Source organism: Acomys minous (assembly GCF_964271855.1).
Source record: "Acomys minous genome assembly, chromosome: 3".
Taxonomy (NCBI): domain Eukaryota; kingdom Metazoa; phylum Chordata; class Mammalia; order Rodentia; family Muridae; genus Acomys; species Acomys minous.
In genome coordinates, this window is record NC_140485.1 from 128,016,468 (window position 1) to 128,043,461 (window position 26,994).

The 26,994-nt window shown below is 43.4% G+C and overlaps 1 protein-coding gene across 1 annotated transcript; it reads left to right on the top strand.

The window, feature by feature from the left end:
* Window positions 1-8,046: 8,046 nt before the first annotated feature.
* On the top strand, window positions 8,047-25,988 carry RAB32 (RAB32, member RAS oncogene family). The gene is made up of 4 exons (XM_084777514.1): window positions 8,047-8,519; window positions 16,397-16,674; window positions 21,360-24,661; window positions 25,891-25,988. The coding sequence occupies exons 1-3, from the start codon at window positions 8,054-8,056 to the stop codon at window positions 21,507-21,509; spliced, it is 894 nt and encodes a 297-aa protein (XP_084633640.1). The 5' UTR covers window positions 8,047-8,053; the 3' UTR covers window positions 21,510-24,661; window positions 25,891-25,988.
* The last annotated feature ends 1,006 nt before the right edge of the window (window positions 25,989-26,994 follow it).

Consider the following 26,994-nt stretch of genomic DNA (forward strand, 5'->3'; position numbering starts at 1 on the left):
AATTCCCCTAAGAACAATAATTTTTTCCTCTCCTCTCCTCTCCTCCTTTCTCTCTCTCTCTCTCTCTCTCTCTCTCTCTCTCTCTCTCTCTCTCTCTCTCTCTCTCTTCTTTTTAAGACAGGTTTCTCTGTCTTGGGCTAGCTTTCTAGACCCAGCTGGCCTAAAACTCACAGAGACTACCTGCCTCTGCCTCCTCAAGTGCTGGAATTACAGGTGTGAGCCACTATGCCTGGCTGTAGGACAAATATTCCAAAAGGGAAAAGTTTTGTCCAGATAGGAAAAAAAAAACTTGTTTGTTTAAACGGAAGTGGCACTTTCAGTAAAAAATAAAATAAAATAAAAAGAACAAAGAAAAGTTCTTGGAAATAATACAATTGCAGAAGACAACCGTTCTAAAGCCATGTAGAAAACAGAGACAAGACATACACTAGCTTTGTTTATTTGGATTGCTTTTGTAAAGAGTATCTACTGCTTGTCCCCAGAGAGGAGAACATACTGCTCTGCTCTGTGGATAGTGAGCTGCAGTCACACAGCTCATCTGTGGGCAGAAGAGGAAATGTTCTAGCTTTAAAACCAAGTCTTAAGAGGCACAAGACGAGATGAGAAATGCATGGAGCTGATACCCTGTTATGCCAAGGCTAGCTGACCCAGCCGAGCATGCGGGACCCCAGCCAGCTGGAGCCTCATGAACAAGTAAACAAGAGCTGCTTTGTACACATCACTGACCTCTGGGGAGATGTGCTGTGTAATCACGAGGATAAAAATTAAACTCCAAAAACCCAAACTTAAAAAAAAAAGTTGATGTAGTTTAAACATCCAGCTAAAAAGCATTTCAAAGAGAGTAAACCAGGAAAGTGAAAGGTAAGCTATTAGAAACTGTATAGCCTAAGGAACATTCTAGAAATTCTGGGTATAAAACCCTCTATAGAGAGCCCTGTGACAGTTAATCTAGTGCATGAGATAGAATCAATGGAAATCTAGAAGTTTAGTATAGTGAGCCCCTGCTTCCTCCCATTTCCTTTATCTCTTATGGTCTGAAATAAAATTGGCTTTAGTGTAGATCTTTTTGTATTCATTAGATTTTTCTACACAGCACTTCCAGAGAAGATTAATCTACCCCAAATGCGAGCATTGTTTGTTCCATAGGCTTTTACCCTGAATGAAATGAAAAGGGAGCAAGGAACCAGTTAGCACAAGCCCTCCTACGTGTTTTCTGACCATCGTGATATGGCTTCCTTACCATATTGACAGAAACCTCTGCACCTGTGAACCAAAATAAAACAAACAGCGTGGAATCCTTCAAATCAATGTCCTCATTAAAGTAGAGGGTGACAGGGGCAAATCTGTGTGGCTGGCTTGTTTGCCAGGCCCCGGCCAATGTCAGTGTTGACCATCTACAATGAAGGCGGTCTTGGAGCTGGTCTAGCAGCTGGGCAAGTCGCCTGCCCCTCCACTGCTGCCTCCTTGGCTAAGGAGCAAAAGGTGGGGGCAAAGAAAAAAATCTGGGAGGCTCATGGATTAAACCTCTTGTTGGACCATTTCAAAAAAAAAGCTAAGCCCATCGTTGGTCTAAAAAACAAGATGTCTGGTGAAAACAGCTGTGTATTTGGAATTTGGCATAGGCCAGCACGCACAGGAAGAGTTCAGTAAGTAAATGTCTTTGCATTGAACTATGCAATCTAAAAATGTGTATTAGTGAAAATTACATAAAGACATACACACTTACACAGAGAGAGGGGGGCACACAGAGACACATGCAGGAGGCATGTGCATGCATTAATTTATTTAATTTATTTTTGTTTATTCTCCTCTCCACCTCTTTCCATGCACTCCATCTTGTTCCCTCCCACCCTCAATAGCCTCTTTTCCACATTCATAGCACCTGTGCTTTTTTTTTTTTTTTTTTTTTGCTTTAGCCCCCATTAATAAGTCTTTCCCTCCTTCATGGTCCTCTGTCTAGTTTCATAACATATACCCACACCCATCCTCTCCTAGATACATCTTCATAAACACAAAGTACTAAGATCCACATATGCGATTGAACATGTGCATTTATCTTAATCTCAGTTACCTTGTGACGTCACATACTCTGTGGTGGTTTGAGTGAAATGGCCTCCTCTGCGGAACCTCCTCAGAGCAGTACAGTAGGACTGGCCCTGGATGTAGGGGTTGCAGGTAAGCCGGGAGGGTGTATGTGTGGGAGAGCTGTCCCTATGTCTTATCTGCTGGGTGGTGGCTCAGAAGAGGTAGAGATGCTCTCCTCTCCTCTCTCCTCCTCTCCCTTGTCCCTCAGCATCTACAGCAGGCAGGAGAGCTGGCCCCAGGGGCATGAGAGTAGGAGAACTGGCCATGAGTGCAGCACTCAGCAGAGGGGGCCCTGAACCTCTCCTGAGGAGCAGGCTAGAATTGGCCCTGGTATGGGGGGTTGCTGATGAGCCAGCCCCAAGGGCATGCAAGTGAGAGAGCTGGGTGTCTGACCAGCTCAGATACATCTCAGGGCCAGATGCAGGTCATTGAGTTGGCCTACTCCAACATCTACCTCATCGACGAACTGCTGGAGTGCAATAAGGGACTGGTTCTACAGATCCTAAACTATAGGATCTCCGTGACACAGAGCAATGAAAGAGTATCTGAGAGGAGTCCCAGTAAGGTTCCAGTATGGATAGAGTAGCAGAAGCCAGGGGCCTCATACCCGACCAATGAGTCATTGCAATGAACATATGCAAGCAAAGAAGTGTGGACAAAGGCCATACTGTGGGACACACTAGGATACAATACAGCCTCAACAACAAGATTTTTTTTCTCTGTTGTGGGGGAGGTCACAAGGGCTGAAGGGAGGTACCAGTGTAGGGAGAAGACGAGTGGGATTGAGGTGCATCATGTGAAATTCACAAAGAACCAATAAAAAGTTAAAAAGAAAGAAAGAAAGAAAGGAAGGAAGGGAGAAAGAAAGAAAGAAAGAAAGGGAAAAGGAAGGAAGAAAATGGCCTTCTTATAGGCACTATTAGTGGCATGGCCTTGTGGGACTAGATGTAGCCTTGTAGGAGGAATGTGTCATGGTGTGTGGGGGCGGCAGGGTGAGCTTTGAAGTTTCAAATACTCAAGCCAGTCCCAGTGTCGCTCTTCTTGTTGCCTGAGGATCCAGATGTAGAGCTCTGACCTCCTTCTCCAGCACCATGTCTGCCTGCGTGCTGCCATGCTTCCTATTACGATGGTAATGGGGGCTAAACCTCTGAACTGTAAGCTAGACCCAAATACGTGCTTTTGTTGTTTGTTTGTTTTGATTTGTTTTTAATAAGAGTTATTTGGGTCACGGTGTCTCTTTGCAGCAATAAAAACTCTGAGTAAGACAGAATTTGGTACCAGAGACTTGGGTATTGCGGCAATAGGCCAGACTATGTTTTTGCCTGGAGGAATATGGAACACTGTGGGACTTATTAAACTCTTTAAGCAAGGTTTGACAGGCCATGCTAGTAGGAGCATGGAAGACAGTGATGCTGGGGTAATTGAACTGTGAGAGCCTGGCTCACAAGGTTTCAGAGGAGAAGAATATTAATTTTTGGCTTAGAGAGCCTTCTTGTGATACTCTGATAAGGAATGTGGCTTTCTGCCCTTGTCTGAAAAATATCTGCCTGAGTCTAAACAAAAGAGTTATGGATTAACAGCTTTGGTAGAGGTGATTTCCTGGCAGCCTCATATTGATGGTGCTGCTTGGTTATCAGTGCCCACATTTGTATAGATCTATAATGAAAGGAGAAAGCCGAGCAAGAAAAAAAAATTGTACAGTTTGAGGTGAAAGGGGCACTGGGAAGTGTAAACAATTTAAAGAAAAGTCTGGTGCCAAGTGGAGTAAAGGGAGTGGTGATGTGAAAACAAGACCCTATTCAGCTAAGCTCCCAACTTGTGGTGTGGTGGTGCACATCTTAAGTCACAACACTCAGAAGGCAGAGTCTGCTGGATCTCTAAGTTCATGGCCAGCCTGGTCTACAGAACAAGTTCTAGAAAAGCTAAGCTTAGGTGGTGAAGGAATCTGTTGAAAACAGAAGGCTGGTAAAGATGTGATTGAACGAAGAAGGGGCTGTGGTTCGGCTCCAGCAAGCAGCAGAGCTTGGTGGCTTCCATCACATGGTTCTGGCTTTAGATTCAAGGATAGAAGAAAGGGATTGTGGAATCTCCCTCCGTGAGGAAGGAAAGGCATGGAGGCCAGGCAGGGGTATCCTTGCATAGAGGCCTAGAAAGGCCATCCTGTGCAGCTGGGTTGCCTTGGAGACCCCATGATGTTGGAGGTGACAGAACCATGGGATACCTGCTGAAGAAAACTGCTAACAGGGAGTAGAACCAGCCCAAGAGAAAGAAGTGTGCTGCAGTCAACAAAGATGAAAGGAGTTGAAGATCTGAAGAGAGCTTTCACAGCAGACGTGGAGACGCAGAGTGTGGAGTTTGCCCAGCTGGCTTTTGGTCTTGCTTTGGTCCAGTATTTCCTCACTATTTTCCTTTTTCTCCTTTTTTTTTTTTTTTTTTTTTTGGAATGGTAACGTGTATTTTGTGCCATTATATGTTGGAAGTATGCGATCTTCCTTTTGATTTTGATTTTTCAGGGGTTACAGTTAAGAGAGTGCCGCCAATCTCCGAAGAGACTTTGAACTTTGGACTTCTAAACAGTGTGGAGAGCGTGATAGACGACGGAAGCGGGATGTGGTGGTGTGAATGAAAACGGCCCCCGGAGACTCGTAAGGGTGGCACTATGAGGAGGTGTGGCCTTGCTGGAGGAAGCTGTCACTAAGGATGGGCTTTGAGGTTTCAAATGCTCAGGCCAGTCCAGCTCCCTGCTTCCCCTCCCCCTCCCCCTCTCTTCTTGCTGTCTAAGGATCCAGATGTAGTCCTCTCAGCTCCTTCTCCAGCATCTTGTCTGCCTGCTTGTCATCGTGCTTCCTGCCATGACTACAGTGAACTAAACCTCTGAACCTGTAAGCCAGCTCCAGCTAAATGCTTTATTTTTTTTAAGAGTTGCTGTGGTCACGGTGTCTCGTCATAGCAGTAAAAAACTCCAACTCAGACATAACTCTTTATATAATCGGTAAGAGCAGCCGTTCTTTACCTGGGTGATCTCCCTTCCAAACTGCCGCAGGTCTAATTTGATGGTGAAGAGGTAACTTGACAAACCTAATTGAGGTGCGTTCTACATTATAGCTGGACTGTACATCTCAGAACCATCAATGTTATCAGAAACATCCAAAGTCTGAAAAACCTATTAGGTAGGAATAAGAAAGCTTAACATGTTGATCAAATTTTGTATTCTGACTGGGTGGAATGGTTTGAGTAAAAAGGGTCCCCATAAGGAGTGGCACCATTAGAAGTTGTTGCCTTAGCCGAGCAGTGGTGGCACAGGCCTTCAATCCCAGCAGAGGCAGGCGGATCACTGTAAGTTCCAAGCCAGCCTGGTCTACAAAGTGAGTCCAGGACAGCCAAGGCTACACAGAGAGACCCTGTCTCAGAAAACTAAAAACAAAACAAAACAAGAAGTTGTTGCCTTGTAGGAGCAGGTGTGGCCTTGATGACAGAAGTAGGTCACTGGGGTTTGAGGTTTAAGAAGCTCAAGTTAGGCCTAATGGCTCTCTGTCTCTTCCTGCTACCTGGGGATCAGATGTAGAGCTCTCGGCTGCTTCTCCAGCACCGTGTCCACCTGCATGCCGCCAATGCTTCCGCCCACCCACCCCGCCCCCAGCTCTAATGGACTAGACTTGTGAACTGTAAGCCAGCTTCAATTAAATGTTCTCCTTTATAAGGGTTGCCACGCTCTTCACAGCAATAGAAGCCTTGACTAAGACAATGGAACATTGAAACAGAACAGAAAAAAGGCATCAGGTCAAATCTGAGTAAGCATACTTAAAGTATGGTTTTCAAACAATTGTATAAACATTGATTCATTCATTGTGACTAATGCATCATTGTAAACTAGTAACCACGGGGTGACTAGTGTGGAATATGTAGGCTAGTGCCTCCATGCAGTTTTGTAACTTTAATCCCATCAAAGAATTAAAAGTTTGTTAAAAATAAGTCAGTGGCTGTAGATAATTTTACATCTAAAACTGGCTGGGACTGAGAGATGGCCTCACAATAGAGTTCAGGCTGCTCTTCCTGAAGACCAAGTTTTGATTCCCAGCACCCATATGGCAGCTCACAACTACATGTAGCTACAGTCCCAGGGTTTCCATACCTTTTAGTCTCTGTGGGCACCAAGCACATGTGGTGCACAACCATACATGAAGGTAAGACAGATGTACAATTCTTTTAACTGGGTTTGTGCCCTCTCTCTTTTTAATAAAATTATATCGGAAGGCCTTGAAAACAAAATAGGATAAAGAAGGAATTAAACATATAGATACTGGGAAATAAAAGAATCAGTAAGTACACATAGGCATATAATGTAATTACAAAAGCAAGTGCTTATACAAGGCTTTGCATGTGAGACTAGCAGGAGGGGTAGAGGGATAATAGAGTTGAATAGAACGAATACCATCAAAGTACCTTACATACATATAGAGAGAATTGCTTTATAAAAGTAATATAAACACATAAAATTTACAGCCTCATCATATTACTGAAAGGCATTAATATTTGCATTGCTGCATGCATTATTATTGTACCATATCAATATATTTAACAATTTGCTTGTATTCATTTTCAATTCTCCTCAAACTAATGAGTTTTATCCACTCTAGTTCTGACAAAAGACCTGGCAGTGTGTTTGCAAAAGTTTACATTAGATAGAAATCAGAATGTTAAAGGCAATTATGAAGGATTACAGCATGTTCTCAGAAACATACAAACATGCATGCATGTGCACAAACACACCTGCACATGCACAGAGCTAGGCACATACAAACACAGGCTGTAGAAGAAAGGGATGTGGCTCAGCAGTCACTGCACAGTAAAGCTACAGGAACCACATAAAGATCGATGCAGGACTGATGCATAAGTGAACAGAAAAATAGGAACAGCCCCATTCTTCTGAGACCAGGCAAACTTCATGAAGGTGGCATCACTGAGCACAGAAAAGCCCTGCCTTTCTATTATGACCCTGAACCAGCTGGTTTTTAATGTAAACATCAAGCAAAACTTATTGGGAACAGACTTTCAACGTTTATTTCAGGAATACCATACTGGCTAATGCAGTTTTATTTCCCATTCAATGGTTATCACTAAAAGATATTTTTTTCATAAAGTGTACACTCCATTGTGCACATACACAAGCGGATATGTAAACATATGTATATTTACTCAGTACAATTTCCCTTCTTCTGCTCATGGACGCTTCCGTCCCACTCACATCCTGGCTAGTGTGCCATCATGAGTTTAGGAGTTCAGTTACCTCCCTGGAGAAGCTGATTTCTACCAACTGTGTAATTCTCGGTTATATCTTGGCACTGAACTTAATAATAATGGAAATCACACCAAAGAGAAAGGAGAAACAGACAAATGGAAGTTCATTAAGTAGAAAAAATGTCTGGACGCCAAAGTAAAACGTCCACAGACTGGGAATAAAATATATGTAAGCCCCACATCCAAATCATGAAGGAGTTCACACTGCTCAACACCAAACAAACAAAACGCTCAAATACCCAATTATCAAACAGACAAGATGATCTGAAGGAACATTTTCCTTCAGAGAATATACAAATGGCCAACCTGTGCAGGACGAAGGAACTTGACGTCATTAACCATCAGGGAAATGTCATTCAAAACCCCATGCTGGCATCACCTCACACTTATTAGAATGGCTATTACCAAAACAGCTAGAGATAGTAAGTGTCGCCTAAGGTGTGGAGGAGAGGGAATGCTTGCTCACAAATCGTTGCTGACTATGTAAATTGCGGTTGTTATGGAAAGCAGCATGCAGCTTCCTCTAACACAAGAAAACTAGATTTCTCATAGGACCCAGCCTTAGTCCTTTGCAAATTTGTGCCATCTGAACCCCATCCCCAACCCACCCCTTTGCTAGAAATCAAGGGCATGGGGCTCAGCCCTGCACTGACTGACCTCCCGGCTCCCTATGCGGTCTGAGGCCAGCAGGGGGCGCCGTGGACCGCCAGGGGTGGCGCTGAAAGAGGAAGTGTTCCCACAAGGCTCGCCCACCGCAGGGTGCACCCAGACTCTCCTGGGCCAGTTGCGCTCAGTCGGTTCCGGGTCCGGTGACTCGCGTGACAGCATCGCCGGGTGTGCGGACGGAGGATCTGCCCTGCTGGCCTTGAGAGAAGTTTCTACCGTGGCGCCCATGGCGAGCGAGAGACTACGGCAACAGGGGGCTACGACCACCGCGGCTCCGGAGACCCGCGAACACCTCTTCAAAGTGTTGGTCATTGGTGAGCTGGGCGTGGGCAAGACCAGCATCATCAAGCGCTATGTGCACCAGCTCTTCTCCCAGAACTACCGAGCCACCATTGGAGTGGACTTCGCCCTCAAAGTCCTCAACTGGGACAGCAGGACGCTCGTGCGCCTGCAGCTGTGGGACATCGCGGGTAAGCGGGCTAGGCTGCGTCACAGAACCACCAGACTCCTCTCTGCCCTTCTCCCCCAACTTATGCCCCTCCACCCACCCCGCCTCGTCCCCCTCTTTTCTTTTCTCTGCCTGAGCTCCCTGCGGTTGCGCTTTTAGAAGTGGACAAACGGAACAGGAAGATAAGTGACGCCTGGAGGAACTGAAAGGGTCCTGGAAAGTTGGCTTTGGGAGACCTACTCCCTTTCCTACTGAAGTTCTGGGTGGTTAATGGACTTGCCTGGAGTTCCACCGCTGGTTACTGCAGCGGTTCTCAACCCGTGGGAGGGCTCATCTAAGACCATCAGAAAGCAGATATCTACATTACAATTCGTAACAGTAGCAAAATTGCAGTTATGAAGTAATAACAGAAATAATTTATGGTTGGGGGCGCGGTCACCACAACATGAGGAACTAACACTGTTGAAGGGTCGTAGCCTTAGGGACATTGAGAACCACTGAGTTACCGGTACAATCTAACCCAACAAAACCTTGTTATATTGACCACATTTTCCCCCATCTGACTTGGGTCTGTGCCCCACTGATGTAAGGGTTTTCTCTCTCCCAAGCGAAGAAATTTTACCTCTGAGGAATGACAGACGAGTTTATCATTTACTAACAAGGGGCTGGAACTATGAGTGAGAAAAAACTTGGAGCCTAGCCACGCCTTTGTGAGGGGGAACTCCATTCCTGAAATTCCTCTTACTTGGGAGGCCTGGTGACCCTGGGGAAGGATTGGGAAAGTTCTGAAACTTTCCCGAAACTATCCCGCTGCCTGCCCTCTGCCTGTCCCACCCTGCAAAACACTGAACAGAGTCCTTTTGCTTTCAATTGTTGCTCTGGAAGGTAGGAGTCATTGTCTTTGGGAGGCGAATTGTGAACACCTGTGTTCTAGCTGGTGCGGGGAGGTTCAACAAAAGGTGAACTTTTGTGCAGTGTAGTGGAAATGGTAGCAAAGGTTACCCAGTTCAGTCATTGCAAGTGTTCAGAAGCTCCGTCTGCCAAGAAGCGTGTGAACAGAGCTTGTTTAAAACTGGGGAGCACCTTACCATCCGCTCCACAGAGTGACTACCCCAAAGTCTCTGGAGGGTGAGCTCACACCGCAGCTGGTAGCACACTGAAGGGACACGGGGCTTCTGCCTGACAGTCCTAAGTGCTCTGTTCTTTTATAGACACTCCACAGGAAGAAATGTTGATGAATTATCAACTTTACACTCATTTGCTTAAGAGCAGAGTCTAAGATAGATGCGACTATTATCTCACAGCAAGATCAATCTCTCAGAAAGTTATTTGGCCTTGGGTCAGCTCATTTTGTTTTGTTTTGTTTTTTTTCTTCAAAAACTAAGAATCTATTTGAAGTGTCATCCTATAAAGCCAGAGGCTTTGTTTGAAACACTTTCCGCTACTACCCAGAAGAACACTAGCGAACATTCTATTGCTTCTTGACGTCTCACATCCTGGAGGTTGACTTACCATGTGACGGTCACCAGGAGGGCTATCCCGTGCAGCTTTCTCACAGAGATGGTTTGAATGCTTAGAATGGCAACTCAGCTTCTTTCAGTATGTGCAAATTAGAATGGTAGTAAGTATTAAATTATATTTGGAAAATAAAGGAAACAAAAGCAGGAGTTCAATGGTGTTGGTGGCCCATGCCATTAAATCCCTGCACTTCAGAGGCAGAGGCAGGCAGCTCTCTGAGTTCGAGGTCAGCCTGATCTACAGAGTGAGGTCCAGGACAACCAAGGCTACACAGAGAAAACCCAAAGGGGGAGTGGGAAGGTTTTTTTTTCCTGCTCACTGCATGCCCTCCTTACTTTTCCTTCCTCTCTACGAAGTGCAAACTGGCCTCCAACTCTATATGCCTCTGCCTCAGCCTTCCGACTGTTGCAACTACACAGATGTGCCAGCACACACAGCTACATCCTTCTAGAACAGGTACTATAGCCAGGAGGGGGACACAGCTGGTCTGCCTGCCATAAAGATGCATTCTTGCACTTTTGCTAAAATCTGAAGCTCAAGGTTTGCTGGAAAGGAAAGAAACATTTTACAACCTCCAAAAGCAATTTCTGATGTTAGCTGCTGCTTTCAACGGGAAGAACTCTTGTAGCATTCAGCAAAAACATGACTCCAAATAACAGAACTAGAGAAAAACTTCTGAGGTGACTAGACATTATTAGGTTTTTCTCATAGTGTCAGAGTTTGGGGCAAGATGCCCTAATATTCGGATATCAAGAGATACAAGTAACTTGGATTTGGGCTAAAATTTACAGAACTACAGCCTTAACTATGCTTGATTTGAACACTGGAGTTAGTAATGAACCCTACTTAGCTCATACCATTTGAATGAGGGAGAAATTGTGTAACGAGGACCCATGCCAAAACATTCCCCCACGGCTGAGGTATATGCCATGTGTGGTTTACAGCGATGAATCATACTGAGCTCTGAAAGAATAAAAGTATTCCCTGATTGCAAAACAAAAGGAGGAGCCACATCATACAACTCAATAGCTAGTTCCTTTTCAGTGCTGTTCTTCTTGGGGTTGTAGAGGTGGACAGGCCATAAAAGGATGATGTCTACAGGGCCATAAAAGGATGATGTCTACAGGGCCATAAAAGGATGATGGCCACAGGCAGAAAAGCCTGGAGAAGTATAATAGGCAAGGATGCTTCCTGTAAAGGCTGCCAAACAGGTCACGTAAACCCTTCAAATTAAAGGCCATAGTAATTTGCTGGTGCAGGCCTCAACAAAGTGTTTCTCATTGCAGCGAAGGAAACCCAAACTAGAGCATTCCCCCTCCTGTTGTGCACTCACAACAACGGCCACTCATTCCTGCCTTTCTTCCAGCCTTTCCAGTCATTTGCCCACAGAGTTCAGAGATCCCACAGTAGACAGGTTTTGACTGGCTTCGTTCTTCTAAAACGATGAGCTGTTTCATCCATACATGGCTACAAGAACATGCCCTTAAAAGAATCAAAGCAGTAATTACAGATGTTTGCCTGGTCTCCGGTAAACGCGTGCTGATGAAGGCTGGGAGCCATGTCATCCAGGAATGAAGTGTTATTTTCAGACACATTAGTAGAGAAATTGTATCCACTGTGTGTATGTTATGCTGACCCTTTGCTTTTTATAGGAATTTTCTCTGTTTTATGTAAATGTGCGAGACTTCTTCTGAATGGTCAGTGATCAAGGAAGCATGTCTTAGAATTCCGTACAAGTATTCTCATCAAAAGCCTTTTTCCTTTCGACCCAGCAAGCCAGGCATGGATGGCCTCTTCCATTGGCTTCCTGCTGCTGAGCGTGGATAGCAAAGACGTAGCTTTGGTTCCTATTGGTCCTTTTAACTGACAGCCTGGACTCTCTTCCACCCCTGGTCACCCGCTAGATTCTATCTGTATAGTTTACTTATGCATCCTCTACCACAGCTTGTGACCGCTTCTTGAGATCGTTTTTGACTATGTTGGGTCTCCTATTGTGACTATCTGAAGCCTCTCTCATCAGGACCACAGGGGGCCTGAGCATGCATTGTCAGTGCCAGGCACAGGTTCTTTGGCATCTGCTCTGTCTGTAGACTTTTTTCACTCATAAGTCTGGGGTTGGTCATCCCGGGACTGCTGTACAGTACCAAGTCTTTATAGAGAGAAGCTGGTTTCCCACCACTCGTTATTCTGGGATTGTATTACTTGTTTCAGTGGTCTGGTAAAATTGAGCATGCCTAGATGCAAGGGCAGCCAGGAAGTATAAGACTCATGCTTTCAACTGGGTATACAGCTGGCTGCAGAATACTCTGTAAATGGAAACTGGGGCTAACAACCAGCAATCCTGGAAGCCTGCCCAGTCACAGGTTCGAGCCACTCGGGAGGTTGTCATCTCTCAAACACTGTGGGTGATTCTGATTTATACTAAAGCTGAGGAGCACCGTTCTATCTTCGGCTCGGTTGCACCCTGGCAACACACCCACACTCCCCACTACACTCCGGGAGTTTACCGTGTAATCAGGCAGCCTGCCTGGCATCCGTGTTCCCTCGCACTCCTCGCACCGTCTGTGCCCTTCACTTCCTTTCCCAGAGTCTCAGCTATTCCACAGAAGTGCCACCAGGCCATCCTCATTCTCCATGTGGCCATCGCAGGAGCCTCTGGTAGAAGCTAGTTAACGGCCATGATAGCTAGTGGTTTACATATAAAGACAGGATACATTTTTCCAGTTGAATACATTTATTGAAAGGCTTAGGAACAATGCCGTAACTATTTAAAGCTATTATGTATGTGGGCACCGGTTAGTGAGGTATTTTTATTTGCATAGATAATGACCCTCCTGTAATCTATGGTTGGAGATTGTCTGTGGCCAGTACTTCAGTTCTGAAATACGCCATGAGATTTAAGGATTTTCATTAAGGGGCCTCCATTGACTAATTCCAAACTGGACATCTCTTCCAAGTCGCCTCGTGTGGTTGGTGGGTAACTGTGTTAACTCTCTGTGGATGGGAAGAGATGAGTGTCTGTGCATGGAGAAAGTAGCACCACTTCATTGTTGCCGCTTGGTTTGTGTTATGGAATTTATATTTTGAATTTCAACCAGTATTACCAAAAACATTTGGATTATTAAGAGAGAGGCACAAATATAATAGAGAGAAAAAGCCCAAACAAAAGCTATGGTGAAAATTCCTGTGAACTTTGCTTCTGATAAAACCAGAATATGGTGTTTTCTTTATTATATCTGAAGGGAAATGCACTCATTGTTTCATTTTATTTGTGTATTTCTTTTTAACCAAACGGGAATTTTTTTTTTCAGGAAAATTACTGGGTTTGCTGTTTGATCCTCTCCTCAGTGTCATTAATATGGAATATGCTAAAAAGCAAGGAAAATATTTTAACCCTTAGAGAACTGCTACATCTTAAGATTTCTATATCTGCCTATGTAAGAGCTTGGATGATATCCTTGGAGCCTGCCTAACTCCTTCTGAACTTACTTTTTCTCATTCTTCATGCTTGACAAAGTTTCAAGTCACAGTCAACACACCTTCCTCCAGAGGCAGTGGCACATTGTTTAAAAAGACAAAACATTTTGAGAGTCATTGAAAATGTGCTGTCAGTACATCAGCAGCGACACAGATGACAGAGGCTGCCCCGAGGCACTGGAGTGACTGGTGCGCTCTGCATTAGGGGATCTTCCCTCAGCTACAGGAGTGACATACAAGATGAGTTGGGGTCGGGGTGGGGTTGACACTGAAGCACCACTGTCCGGTGCCCGAGGAAGTCACTCTTAGCTCTGACACTGACAAGAATCTCTCTTTTGTCTGCCACCTGGAACCCAAGCAGAAATGTCTGTTTCGGCAAATGTCCTGATAACAGATCAGTTGATATAGCAGTGCCATCAACCCAGAGAACCGGAGTGTCTCCTTGGGACTTCATTGTCTCCTCAGTAAAATAAGGGAACTGGACTAATCCCCCTGGCCCCAGTGTTCACCAGTAATATCTTCCCCAGCACTGTTCAGGGAACTTGCTGCTGCAAAGGGTTCTACATGAACGACTATTCATCTTTTCAACAAACCCATTAGAATGATGAACCTCTACGTTCTAATCAGTTTCCCTATCAATGCAAGCTTTAACTTTCAACAGGCACACTCCACAGCAAGCCAAACTTCCTCAGCGCCCCCCTCTCCCATGACTACTGAGGACAGAGTTCCTCCCTTAGCCAGCTCTCTCTTGTTCAAAAACTCTTCAAGTCCACAGCCAGGCCCTTTGGCATGGGCTGAGGGGTCTGCCTTCTGGTAAGAGGTCTGATGTTTTGATTACTCTGCTAACTGGGTCTTTTCTCTTTTTTGCTTGAGCGTCCTCTCTCTGATCTTGCTCTGGATGCAAAATCTTCACTGGGTAAGTGATTGACATTTGGCCACCAGTTGGGTCCCCTTCTTTTCATTTGCTTAATTGTATAACTGACACCTTTTTCACCTAACAGACAGGGTTTTTTTTTTTTTGTACAGTTTCTGAGGTGAGGCCTGTCAGGGAAAATTTCCTTCTAGTCGTGACATCTCAGAGAAACTATCTGACATTTCTAAGCCAACATATCTTCCCCCCAAAATTCCTTACCATAGACATTTCTGATTTTTTTATGAGTTATAACAAAGGGCATATGAGTACATCTTTTAATAACATGGGTTATAATTAACAAAAAAAATCATTTGGGATTTTTCAGGAGATTCACTGAAAAAAGGGAGAGTTGCAAAAGCCTAGCGACTCTTTAAAATGAACAGCTATCTATTCTTTTACTAGTTTGGCACCTTATGTTTTCTTTTTTTAATTCAAAGGATGGTCAAACTTAGAACTATGTGATTACCCTGAAATGCCTTTCCATCTTTTTAAATCTAAGACTCTATCACAGTGGGGCTAGTTACTTGTCACTAGTCTTGTTGTTGTTATTATTGGGTTTGTTTGTTTGTTTGTTTTGGGGCTCAATAGTAGAAGTTGAAATCCAGACAACTTCAATGCATCTGTCTAGTCTTGGTGAAGATTTGGTGACCTTGCTCTTGGACTGTTAAAGTATTCTAAGTGAACATCCTGGTATAATTGTCCAATGTACATTTATAGAAAAAGGCCCAAAGCTAAGTTTCCTTAAATGTCAGCATTATGAGCTAATGAATCACACAAATAAACTAAAGTCAGATTTGTCTTACCGATAAAGTGTGAACATGATAGGTCCCAACATATGACCTTTTGTTACAGTGAAATTCTAACCCTTGGACATATGAAGAGTCTCGAGCCAATACTTACAATTATAATGGCATTGTAGAATTCGGAGCCATTTAGGTAGCTTTGCATTTGTGTAAATGAGAGACAATAAAATGCAGATAAAGCTTGTTCCTCTTCTCATGTTCTAACAGGAAAGTGTGCTGCTCCAGTGCCTGTGTCTTAGATCACAGTGATAATCTCACTGCCTGCCACTCTTCCTCCCCCTCTGAATCTAGTCAGTTGCTTGACAGCCTGAAGATGAGCTTAAGTGCTCAAGGCGACGATAACTTCAGAATCTTACGCCTGCAGACGCAGAGGAATCGGAAGGCTTCCTTAGTTAGTGTCACTGTGATCTGGACCAAGCATCTTTTTGTCCCTCTTTGTATCTGTCAGCTAAAGACAGGTAGCCTTATTATGGGAATGATTTGTTTGGCAGCAGCTAATAGCAGCACGCTCCCTGCAGGCCAGTCTGGATGTGCAGATGGCTCGCTACTGAGGAGCAGTATCCGAAGAACTGTGCAGCTGAACCTTCTCGCAACCGTATAGCCACCTGATGCCAATTCTTGGTTGGAAAGCACAGGTTTTCTGTGAGGAGAGAAATTGTGGGTAATGAGCCCAAAGCAGGTAGATATGGACTAGAGGTGGAAAGAGAAGGCGAATTGAGATCACAAGCTACGCTCTCCTGTCCGGTCTTGACGTTTTTGGAGTGGCCTTTTACCAGGTCACCTATCTGCTTTCTGTAAACTTCGCATTATTCTATTCTTTGTCTCGTCCTCCACTTCTGCCTTTCTCTTTTCCCCGGTGCCTCTCTCCTCTTAACTAATGGGAGAGAAAGCAGAAGTGGCTACCTGTGCAGCGTGGCGGTGTGCAGTACTGGCACCCTGAAGTTTATGGTGAATGTGTCCTATGAAGGATCAGTTCCTCCTGTAAACAAACTGTCAGCCCCTTTTGCTAAGTCCGTGGATCGTGGTTCTGTGTGAACGTCCTTAGTCCTGCCAGTTTATGCCGCAATGTAGTGAGAGGTGCTTGTTCCTCAAAAGAGGCGTTAGCGTCTTTGAGCATGCGCCTGCACCTATGTGAACATATACCTCAGCGGTATGAATGTTTACTCTCTTTTTTGTATTCATTTCTAGGGCAGGAGCGGTTTGGCAACATGACCCGAGTGTACTACAAGGAAGCTCTGGGAGCATTTGTCGTCTTTGATCTCTCAAGAAGCTCCACATTTGAGGCAGTCTTAAAGTGGAAAAGTGATCTGGATAGTAAAGTTCATCTTCCCAATGGCAGCCCCATTCCCGCTGTCCTCCTAGCTAACAAATGTGACCAGAAGAAGGACACCAGCCAAAGTCCTTCCCAGATGGACCAGTTCTGCAAAGACCATGGCTTCACCGGATGGTTTGAAACCTCTGCCAAGGTGAGATGGCTTTGCTTATGAATCTATCCCTAATGTCCTTGCCAGGCGGAGCTGCAACGTAAAGTGTATAGATGGATTTCCGCAGGGAGTTTGTAAGCCCAGAATGAGAACAGCATAGTGTGGACACACTAGTTTCCCCCTCTGAAGCGGAAGTGCTTTCAAAGTCAGCTGACAGAGCCGTGGCCAGGGAAACAGCTCTGCTGTTCTGATCAAAATCACATGACATTTCCTGGAAATTTGAGTTCTTTTTTTTTTAAAAAATATATTTTATTAATTTATTCATATTACATCTCAATTGTTATCCCATCCCTTGTATCCTCCCATTCCTCCCTCCCTCCTGCTTTCCCCCTGCTCTCCTCCCCTATGACTGCGACTGAGGGGGACCTCCTCCCCCTGTATATGCTCATAGGGTATCAAGTCTCTTCTTGGTAGCCTGCTATCTTTCCTCTGAGTGCCGCCAGGCCTCCCCATCCAGGGGACATGGTCAAATAGGGGGCACCAGAGTTCATGTGAAAGTCAGTCCCCGCTCATGAAAGTCTTCACTTACCAGGAAAGTGGGAAAGAGTAGCTTCCCGTAGAAGAGTAGTGTGTGTGCAACTACCTGTATATCTTGGGACTCCAGGTGAGAGAAGCATGGGAGAATGGGGAAATAGAAGGATCCAGAGGGTCCTAGAAACCTACAAGAAGAAAATTGTGATGGGCAGATCTGGGCCCAGGGGTCCTTCTCAAACTGTGGCACCAGCCAAGGACAATATGTGCAGTAAAGTTTGAGTTCTTAACCAAGGTGTTTCTCTGGTGCTACTGGAGTGAATGGGAGATAAGGTGTTTTTGTCAAAGACAAACACGCTTTGACTTTTGGGAAAGGCAAGGAACACGAGGAACTGTCTTGAGAAGATGGATGTCATATGCACAACTCCTACTAAGCAGTCCCCAACAGACTGGACCAGCTCTGAGAGTTTAAGCAAGATCAAACTGTCAGCATTTAGTCTTGCTGATTCTTCCTGGCTAACTGAATGCATTTTTTTCTCTGATCATTGGGAGCTGTAATTTTTTTCCATTTTACAAAATAAAAACACTGAGATAAATTTTGAGCAGCTTAACCATGTGGAAACACTAGAAAACCAAGGTTAAAAAAAAAAAAGTCAGAGGTACACTATACTAGAGGGTTGTATACCCTGGAATTGTTAAATAAGAGGAGTCAATAACAATCAGACGTGCATAAAAATAATGACTTTTTAAAAGAAATTCTATGATAAACATTAAATACTAAATTTGCATATTCTTTTTATTATTCCAGTTTATAATATATATGGTATATATGTGATATATATGTAGTGTGTGTGTGTGTCTGTGTGTGTGTGTGTCTGTGTCTGTGTCCGGGATTCCTGTCGGGTTGCCTGTAACTTTACTAGGCTCATACGCTCAATGTGGGAGATTATTCTGTCAGTTTTAATCAGAATGATGCAAGTTAGTGACGATCGACCACAGCACAAGGCAGCCTCAATATGTTGAGTGATGACAACAGAGTCACTGGCCAAAGAAAGTCTCCTGGATGCAGAAGTGAGGAGGCCCAGACATACCCTGTTTGATACATATGTTATCTTATATTGCCCTTAGGTTCCTGAACAGGTAGTTGTGATAGAAGAAAGATGAGCCCAGTGGTGCTGCAAGAGTTAGCATCCTGGTGGGAAGGAGAACAGTCACAGGAGGGAAGGCACCACAGGCCGACTGAATTCTCAGCATGGTGCCTCTCTCTGCCCTGTATGTGCTGGACAATTTATTTTAGCTTCCCGTAGAAGAGTAGTGTGTGTACAGCTGCCTGTATACATTGAGAAAATTCCTTTATTGCCTCTAAAATTCCATAAAGGTTTATTTAATCATCTGGCTAACAAATTTTAATTTTACATAAAAATCTGCCTGTAGAATTTATAAATGATTGTCGTGATACCTATAATTTGAAAGTGTATAATCAACAAGCTTTGTTATATTTTTAGACAAGATACTGTATAGAGAAGAGAGGGAGAACATGCTATAAGTGAACATTTTTATCCAACTGTGTGTTGTTCTCAAATGGTCTAGAAAGACCTGATTTCCTGTGTGGTGACTCAGGAGTGTTCTAGAATCTAGAGTATAACATTACTATGATTTTTTTTTTTTTACTTTAAAAGTTTGAAAAGAATTGAATCAAGGTTTTTAAGTACTACCAACAGATTTGCCGGTCAGCAACTAACTTTACATTTGGGTTTTGCTTGAATTCTAGAAGTGTGGATTCTGGTATGTGTTCTGAGTTCACAAATTTAGTCTTTTTTCCTTCATGGCACAAGGTGGATTTTCATGTGAAACTTTGCAACTCATTTCACCGATTTCTGGTCCCACTCAGCTCTGAATAACCATGGACAGAGAGCTGTGTTGCTTGAAGAATAGCCCCAGAGGCTCATGCATTGAATACAGATCCACTTGTTGGAGGCGTTTGCGAAGGGTTAGGAGATGTGGCCTTGCTGGAGGGAGCACGGCACTAGGGACCAGTTCTGTAGTCTCACGTTAATCCTAGTGGTCTTTCTCTGCTTCCCTCTTATGGTTGTAGATGTGCCCTATCGCTCTTAGCTGGCTGCTCCAGGCACCGTGCCTGCCTGCTGACATGCTTCCCCTATCCCATGATGGTGACACAATCTCTGGGCTTCCTCTTCCACCACAGCCATCTGACCTTAAAACTAAAGACAACGTCAGATACCATACTTATCAAAAGAGTGTACGTCTGGGATCACTCACTCTGCCTCCAGGAGCCTCTCCTGGGCCAGAGACTCTATGATCACCATTCATCACATTGACACTGCCTTCATCACATCATACATGCCCTCTCATCACATGCTTCCATCATTCTGGTGAGAACTGGCATGGAATAGCCTCCTGCTCGGAAGCCCAAATCAATCCTCCCCTCAGTAAGTAGCCTTGGTCATGATGGTGCTTTATCACAGCAACAAAACAGTAGCTAGTGATAAGCACGGATGACAAGGCCTGAAAGACCCTGGTAATTCAGACCCTCACTTATGTTAAGGTTATCGTGGGAACAGAGGTCTGAAAGAAGTGAATACTGTGAAATTAGCCGAAATGAGAAGCCCCACTCATAAACAAACAGTCTCACAGTCTGAGCAAGTTTATGGAAATAAGACAGCAGCCAGCAAGGCATTTCATAGTGTCAGGCTTGGTTGGAGAGATGAATATAAATAGTTTCCTACTTAGAGACTTATGTGTGTGTTCATATATGTGTATTTGTTTTCATGTATATTTATAAATATATAAAAATGTGTAGGTTAAGTGTGTGTATGTGTCCGTGTGTCTGTCTGTCTCTCTGTGCGTGTGTGTGTGTGTGTGTGTGTGTGTGTGTATACATGTATTTAATAGCCTTCTCAGCCAAGAGGACTGAAGGCCAAAACACCATATAAAGAATGATCTATCCTAATCTAGTTTGTAAAAAAAAACAAAAAAAACAAAAAACAAAACAAAAAAAACAACAGGATGAGGATACCAACAGAAATTCATGATCCCACAGATGATGGGAAAAGAAAGGAAAGATATGTTTGAGATAGTCTGCCAGCAAGTGAGGAAACATTCACAAAACAATGTGGGAATATCATAAAGAGTGTAGGTGCCTACTTGTAGAAGCTACAAAATCATAGGACAATCACAAAGTAATGAATTATTGCCATAGGCTCAGTGGATAAAAGTGGTAGCAGCCCATGATGTGCACAAACAAATAATAAATATCCTAATTAGTAAATGTTTAAGGACTGGTGCAAATGAAAAGACGGCTTCAACTACCACGGTGATAATCGATTAGGAGATAAAAAATAGATGCTAATGTTAGTAGGAAAAAGTGTAAGAAACAGGATATTTACCTATTTATATTCACTAAGTCCAAAGGGGGACTTGCAGCTTTTCGTCGAGAAGCCTGGCAGCAATGACCTTAGTCCAGATGTCTCCTGCACTCTGCAGACACGTGGTCCCCCCTGCACTCTGCAGGCACGCAGTGCCCCCTGCACTCTGCAGACACGAGGTCCCCCCTGCACTCTGCAGACACGAGGTCCCCCCTGCACTCTGCAGGCATGCAGTGCCCCCTGCACTCTGCAGACATGTGGTCCCATTCCTTCCCACCAGAATGCAAAGCTTGAAGTTAAATCAAAAGGAAGTATCAGAAGGACTCAGGCTAAGGCCTAATCTCTGGCCAGTGTTCTCCAATATGTCACTTGAGGTCACAAACACGGTGTAACCACTAAAACATTTCCTGTGTTTCAAGAAATAACCTCCCACTCATGCTGGGGCGACGATCCTAATTAACTCAGTCGGTCACATAGAAAAGACTTGAAAGTAGGAGGGAGATATCACAGGAAGGAGGGGCTCATGGAAGAGGGAAGGGAAGTTGGTTTGCGAGAGATGGGTGGAAGTGAAAAGAACTGTGATTCATTCTACACATGTGTGAAACTTTCAAAGAGTGCATTAGTTAATTAATTATTAATTAAACCAATACCTTGAGTTCTTAGTGTAAGAGACACTAGTTGGAGAAGAGGGTAACTGATGTATTTACAGGGCACAGTTGGCATGCCTCTCTAGTCCCGTTTCTGCCCTAAGCATTGACTTCCAAGGCCAAGGCCAGCACTAATCCTCCCTTTCTGTACCCCCATTAACAGGATAATATAAACATCGACGAGGCCATGCGGTTCCTGGTGGGAAACATGCTTGCAAACCAGCAAAGCTTTCCTAACGAAGAAAACGACAAGGACAAAATTAAATTGGTTGATGAGCCTCTCACAACCAAAACCCAGTCTCAGTGCTGCTGACGTGTGTCTGTAGTCCCCGTGCTGTCTCCTTGGTCGTGCATGTGTCTGAGGATGCTCACGGTGCTATTGTCCCCTGGGAGTCTCCCTCAGGGGTGCATAGGAACCCCGCTCCTCTGAAGCTGGAGATCTATGGAGAACTGTCCCCACGAGAGACCGTAACAATCCCTAGGCTCTCTATAGGCTCTCTCGTACTGCCAAATGCAAACTAATGTTTACATCCTTGGAAACATTTTTGTACACGAATTTCGACTGTTAGCTTCTCAGTATAAGTACTGAGGTAGTAGTGAAACTTCCCTGTGGTGTTTCTGACATTTTGAATTTCTTTATTCCTGTATTCATCCTCACCTAACCACAGGTTTTTGGGGTTTGTATTTTTGTTGTTGTTTTTCCTTTTTGAAGATGTTAGCTACAAAGGCTTGAAGGCCCCATGCACTTATTTCCTGGTCAAAACTTTGTGCTTCTTATAAAGTTTTTAATCTTAAATACCATGATTCTGGGACTCACGGTTGGTGCATAGCAAAGTCACTCTGAAACACCCTAAGGTTCTCTTCAATTAGTCTAAAAAAGTGTTGTGCTGGGGATATGGCTCAATTATTGATCGAGTGCTTAGCTAGAATTTGATAGATTCTGGATCTGCAGTACTGAGAGTGAAAAGAAGAAGAAGAAGAAGAAGAAGAAGAAGAAGAAGAAGAAGAAGAAGAAGAAGAAGAAGAAGAAGAAGAAGAAGAAGAAGAAGAGGGAGAAGAAATGCTTGCATTATAGTTGCATTATGGGTGTCTCCTTCCCTAGACATCATTGTCACCACCACCTGAAGCAGTATAAATTACCATTCCTTCTCAGCCCCCTACCTTCTATTCTCTGTGTACAGCCTAAAGCCATATTAAAGACACAGTGGTACTGAGAGGAACTTGCCTTCCCAGATCTGTCAGGGTAATGGTCAGGGAGAGAATTTTTTTCAAAGCATATGCAGTTATATCCACGTTTCTCTAGTATGAAACCTAAAAGAAAATAGATCATGTATAGCCTGGTCTAAGGTTTTGGACACTGATTGTATATGCCTAGGACACTTCAGGAAGATCCACATTGATTGTATTGCACTTGACTCAGTGAAAGAAAAGAATAAACATTTTTAACCTAGCCCTGTGTGTTAGACACATGTAGTTCTAGGAAGGTACCTTTCTGGTTTAGAAAATGTGTTTGACTAGGGTGTTGGCTTGCATCTGTACTCCCAGCATCCAGGAGACAGGGGCAAAAGGATAGGAGTTCAAGGTATATCTTGACTACAGAGCAAGCTCGAGGACAGCCGGGCTACAAAAAAGCCTTTCTCTAAACAAAGCAAACATTTCTCTAAAAATTATTTTCTGTTGACTTGTTTTAGACTTAGTTACGTTATACGTATGCTTTGTCTGCCTTTGTTCCTGGGTACCATGTGTGGACCTAGTGCCTGTGGAGGTCAGAGGAGGGCATTGGATTCCCTGGAACTGGAGTTATGGATGGATGTGAGCCACCATGTTGGTGATGGGAGCCAAACACACGCATTCTGCAAGAGCAACTAGCGTTTTCATCGCTGAGCCATCTCTCCAGTGCTTTGATTTTTATTTTTAAGGGGCTTATCATATTATGCAAAAGTTCAACTTCTTTTCTTTTTTTGGCTTTTTGATCCAGGGTTTCTCTGTTTAGCCTTGGCTATCCTGGACTTGCTTTGTAGACCAGGCTGGCCTCGAACTCACAGAGCACCACCTGCCTCTGCCTCCCTGAGTGCTGGGATTACAGGCAAGCACCACCGTGACCCGCTAAAGTTCAGCCTCTTTGAAGAAATTTAAATAACCTCTATATCACATCCTAAAACTAATACAAAATAAAATACTGTATATATTTGTTTCCTGAATCATGTGAACATAGTAGGTGAATATGCAACATTAATAACAAGAAAACCATAGAAATGCAATTGTACTAACATCTCAATTCTCCTGGGAATAAAGGAGTCACAAGCTCTCTTTTCAGTAGACTAAAGCATTGTCTAGAAATTGTAAGTGCGGCTATATGCTATACATTTTAGTAAAGAAATCATTTTAACCCTTTGGCTATGTATTCATGAAGCCAGGTTTTCTGAAGTGAAGGAATAGAATACCAGGTCTTGATTAATGTGTATGATTTAATATAATCCCTATGATTTTGTCATTTATGAAATCTCGCTTTCTAGGAAATCCATACCACCCAAGTGTAAAATAGAGCTTTTTAATTTCTCTGGTGTTCACATCCTGTGAAGAATGTTTGAGGTGCTTTATTGACCCCAAATGTTGAAAACATTGAGCTTTTCCTAAATAACTACCAAAAGTGATCACAGTCACTTGGGAGCTTCTGTGTGCAACTCAGCTGTAATTTTCCCATGTAATCTGTCACATTTATGTTTATTTAGCAGTGGTCTCAAAAAGATAACTGCTATACTCAACTTGTCCATCCTCACAGCGCTTGTTGACTTACAAGTAATCATTCAGGACAGTTCCTGACAATGCTGGTTTGTGTTCTGCCAATTGACATGTTCTTACTCTGTCCTGCTGACATTTCAGAGGAACAACTGTCCATCTTTTGCCTTAATCTTAAACTCTTTTCTGTTCTGTAACTTTAACAAAAAAATTGAATTGAGGGTAAATTACATGAAAAGGACTAAATCAAAGAAAAGCACTCTTTGTTCCCTCATTCTCTTTTTTAAAAAGCAGTTATACATTTAAGCACACACCCTCGCTCAGACACTGGCTTAAAGTAACCAGTTAAATGATTGTACTTTCCCCCCATTGCTCCTGTCTGTTGAATGTGGGTCCTTAAACCCCCGCAGTGTTTTTAAAGGTGATTGCTGTGTAACAATTGCTGGGACTTTCCAATGTGTAGTTTCATGTCTTTGTCTTTGTTTTTGTTTTTGAACACAGGGTTTCTCTGTGTAGCCTTGGCTGTCCTAGACTTGCTTTGTAGACCAGGCTGACCTTGAACTCACAGAAATCCTCCTGCCTCTGCCTCCCTGAATACTAAGGTTACTGCCTGGCTTCATTTCTTTCAGTATGTTTACAAAGCAGTTAAATTCCATAATGAAATTTCCCAATCCTCACTTCAGACTTTCATGGTTTCTTGGAAATACATTTTTTAATGGAAATCCAGTATCTATTTTTTTTAAATAATAACACATTTTATTGAAAATTAAAAATAATTCCTATTACATCTCATTTTCTATCCCATCCCATGCATCCTCCCAATCCTCCCTCCCTCCCACTTTCACCCCAATCCCCCTTCCCTATGATGGTGGCTGTGGGGGACCTCCTCCCCCTGAATATGGTGCTAAGGTATCAAGTCTTTTCTTGGTAGACCGCTATCCTTCCTCCGAGTGCCATTGGGCCTCCCCAACAAAGGGACATGGCCAAATATGGGGCACCAGAGATCCTGTGAAAGTCAGTCCCCAGTCTCCACTTAGCTGTGGAAAATGTTCTGTCCCTTGGCTAGATCTGGGTAGGGGTTTGATGATGGCTGCCCGTTTTTTGTCCATGGATGGTGCCTTAGATCAAGCAGAATCCCTGGGCTCAGATCTAGCCATCATAATGTTCTTCTTGTAGGTTTCTAGGACCCTCTGGGTCCCCCTACTTGCCTATCCTCTATATTTTCCTCATCTAGAGTCTCAATAGGATGTCCTCACCTCTATCCCCGTTTCCTGGTAGGTGCAGACTTTCATGGGACCTGTCCCTTGGGCTAGTGTCCGGTAATAAGTGAGTATATACCATTTGACTCTTTCTGCTTCTGGGTTAGCTCACTCATTATGATCAAAAGGTCTAATATCCAAACTTTATAAAGAACTCAAGAAATTAAATGCCACCAAACCAAATAACCCAATTGAGAAACGGGGCTCAGAATTAAACAGAGAATTCTCAACAGAGGAATATCAAATGGCTGAGACACACTTAAAGAAATGCTCAACATCTCTAATCATCAGAGAAATGCAAATCAAAACAACTCTGAGATTCCATCTTACACCCATCAGAATGGCTAAAATCAAACATTCAAGTGACAACACATGCTGGCGAGGATGTGGAGAGAGAGGAACACTCCTTCATTGCTGGTGGGAATGCAAACTAGTACAGCCACTTTGGAAATCTATCTGGTGCTATCTCAGAAAAATGGGAATAGGGCTTCCTCAAGACCCAGCTATTCCACTCCTTGGAATATACCCAGAAGATGCTCCAGCACACAACAAGAAAATTTGCTCAACCATGTTCATAGCAGCCTTATTCATAATAGCCAGAACATGGAAACAGCCTAAGTGTCCCTCAGTAGAAGAATGGATAAAGAAACTGTGGTACATATACACTATGGAATACTACTCAGCTATTAAAAACAGTATCTATTTTGAAACCTTCCATGCTAATTAGTATACTAAAAATTACTCTGTTTGAAAACTATAGTATGCTCAAAACACTGTTAAAGTGCAATGCTATATATCTGTGTGGAAATCATTCTTATAACATCTGGGCACTTTAGACAATGAACTAACAATATAAACTTGCTTTCATCCACTAAAGTCAGCAGTCACATAAGGCTATTGTTGTCACCGATTAGGTATTGAGTCTGTATCATACTCTCACTTAGTCCCCAAATAAAATAATACTGAAATTAGTTTAAATAAATACAGAATAATACTGAAACCACACTATAAAACTGTAGTACTTCTGAGGAAAACATTGATACTAAGAAAATCACTTAACACTCTCAAATTCTGAGAGCCAAAAAAGAAAACATACGTTTGGTGGCATAAGAAAATGAATAAAGACAATATAGACAGAATTCTACCACGCAACAAACAAAATATTTGCAAGCTATATGACTAGGGGGATAATAACAAACAATTAGAATAAGCAGGCAAAGAATGCAAAACCAGTGTGTGTGTGTGTGTGTGTGTGTCTGTGTGTGTGTGTTTGTGTCTGTGTTCGATGTATGTACACTGATGAACCAATGTATGTTTATGTGAATAATCCAGATGAGCACATTGGGTGTCCTGCTGTATCATTATCTGTCTTATCCCTTTGATACAGGGTTTCTCATTAAAGCTAAGGCTCTAAAACATCTTTGGTCACACCCAGTTTTTCCCTAGGGTTAGATCCCAGGGCCTCAAGCTATTGCAGCAGCCATTTCCTCAGCCCCCACGCCATCATTTTTTTGTATAAGAAGTAATTCATGTCAAATACTAGTTAGTAATCAGGAACTGGAGAGATGGCTCAGTGAATAAGAGCATTTTTCTGTGCATGCATGGGCTTCTGAGTTTGGTTCCAAGCACCCACATAAATAGCTGGTTTGTGGGTAGAGGCTGGATGGGGGAGGGGAACCCAACAATCCCAGCACGGTGCAGAAAGAGGAGCATCCTAGTACTTGCTATATGTCAACTATCCCAAGATCAATGAGAGACTGTCTCAGAGGAATAAGGGAGTATATAATATAGAAAGCCACT

What these genes read in the sequence shown, in the direction of transcription:
- RAB32 (XM_084777514.1), top strand. Translation starts at nt 8,054, where the DNA reads ATGCGGTCTGAGGCCAGCAGGGGGCGCCGTGGACCGCCAGGGGTGGCG. An exon ending in GCAGCTGTGGGACATCGCGG is followed by an intron (nt 8,520 to 16,396) that starts GTAAGCGGGCTA and finishes ATTCATTTCTAG; the next exon opens with GGCAGGAGCGGTTTGGCAAC. An exon ending in GGTTTGAAACCTCTGCCAAG is followed by an intron (nt 16,675 to 21,359) that starts GTGAGATGGCTT and finishes CCCCATTAACAG; the next exon opens with GATAATATAAACATCGACGA.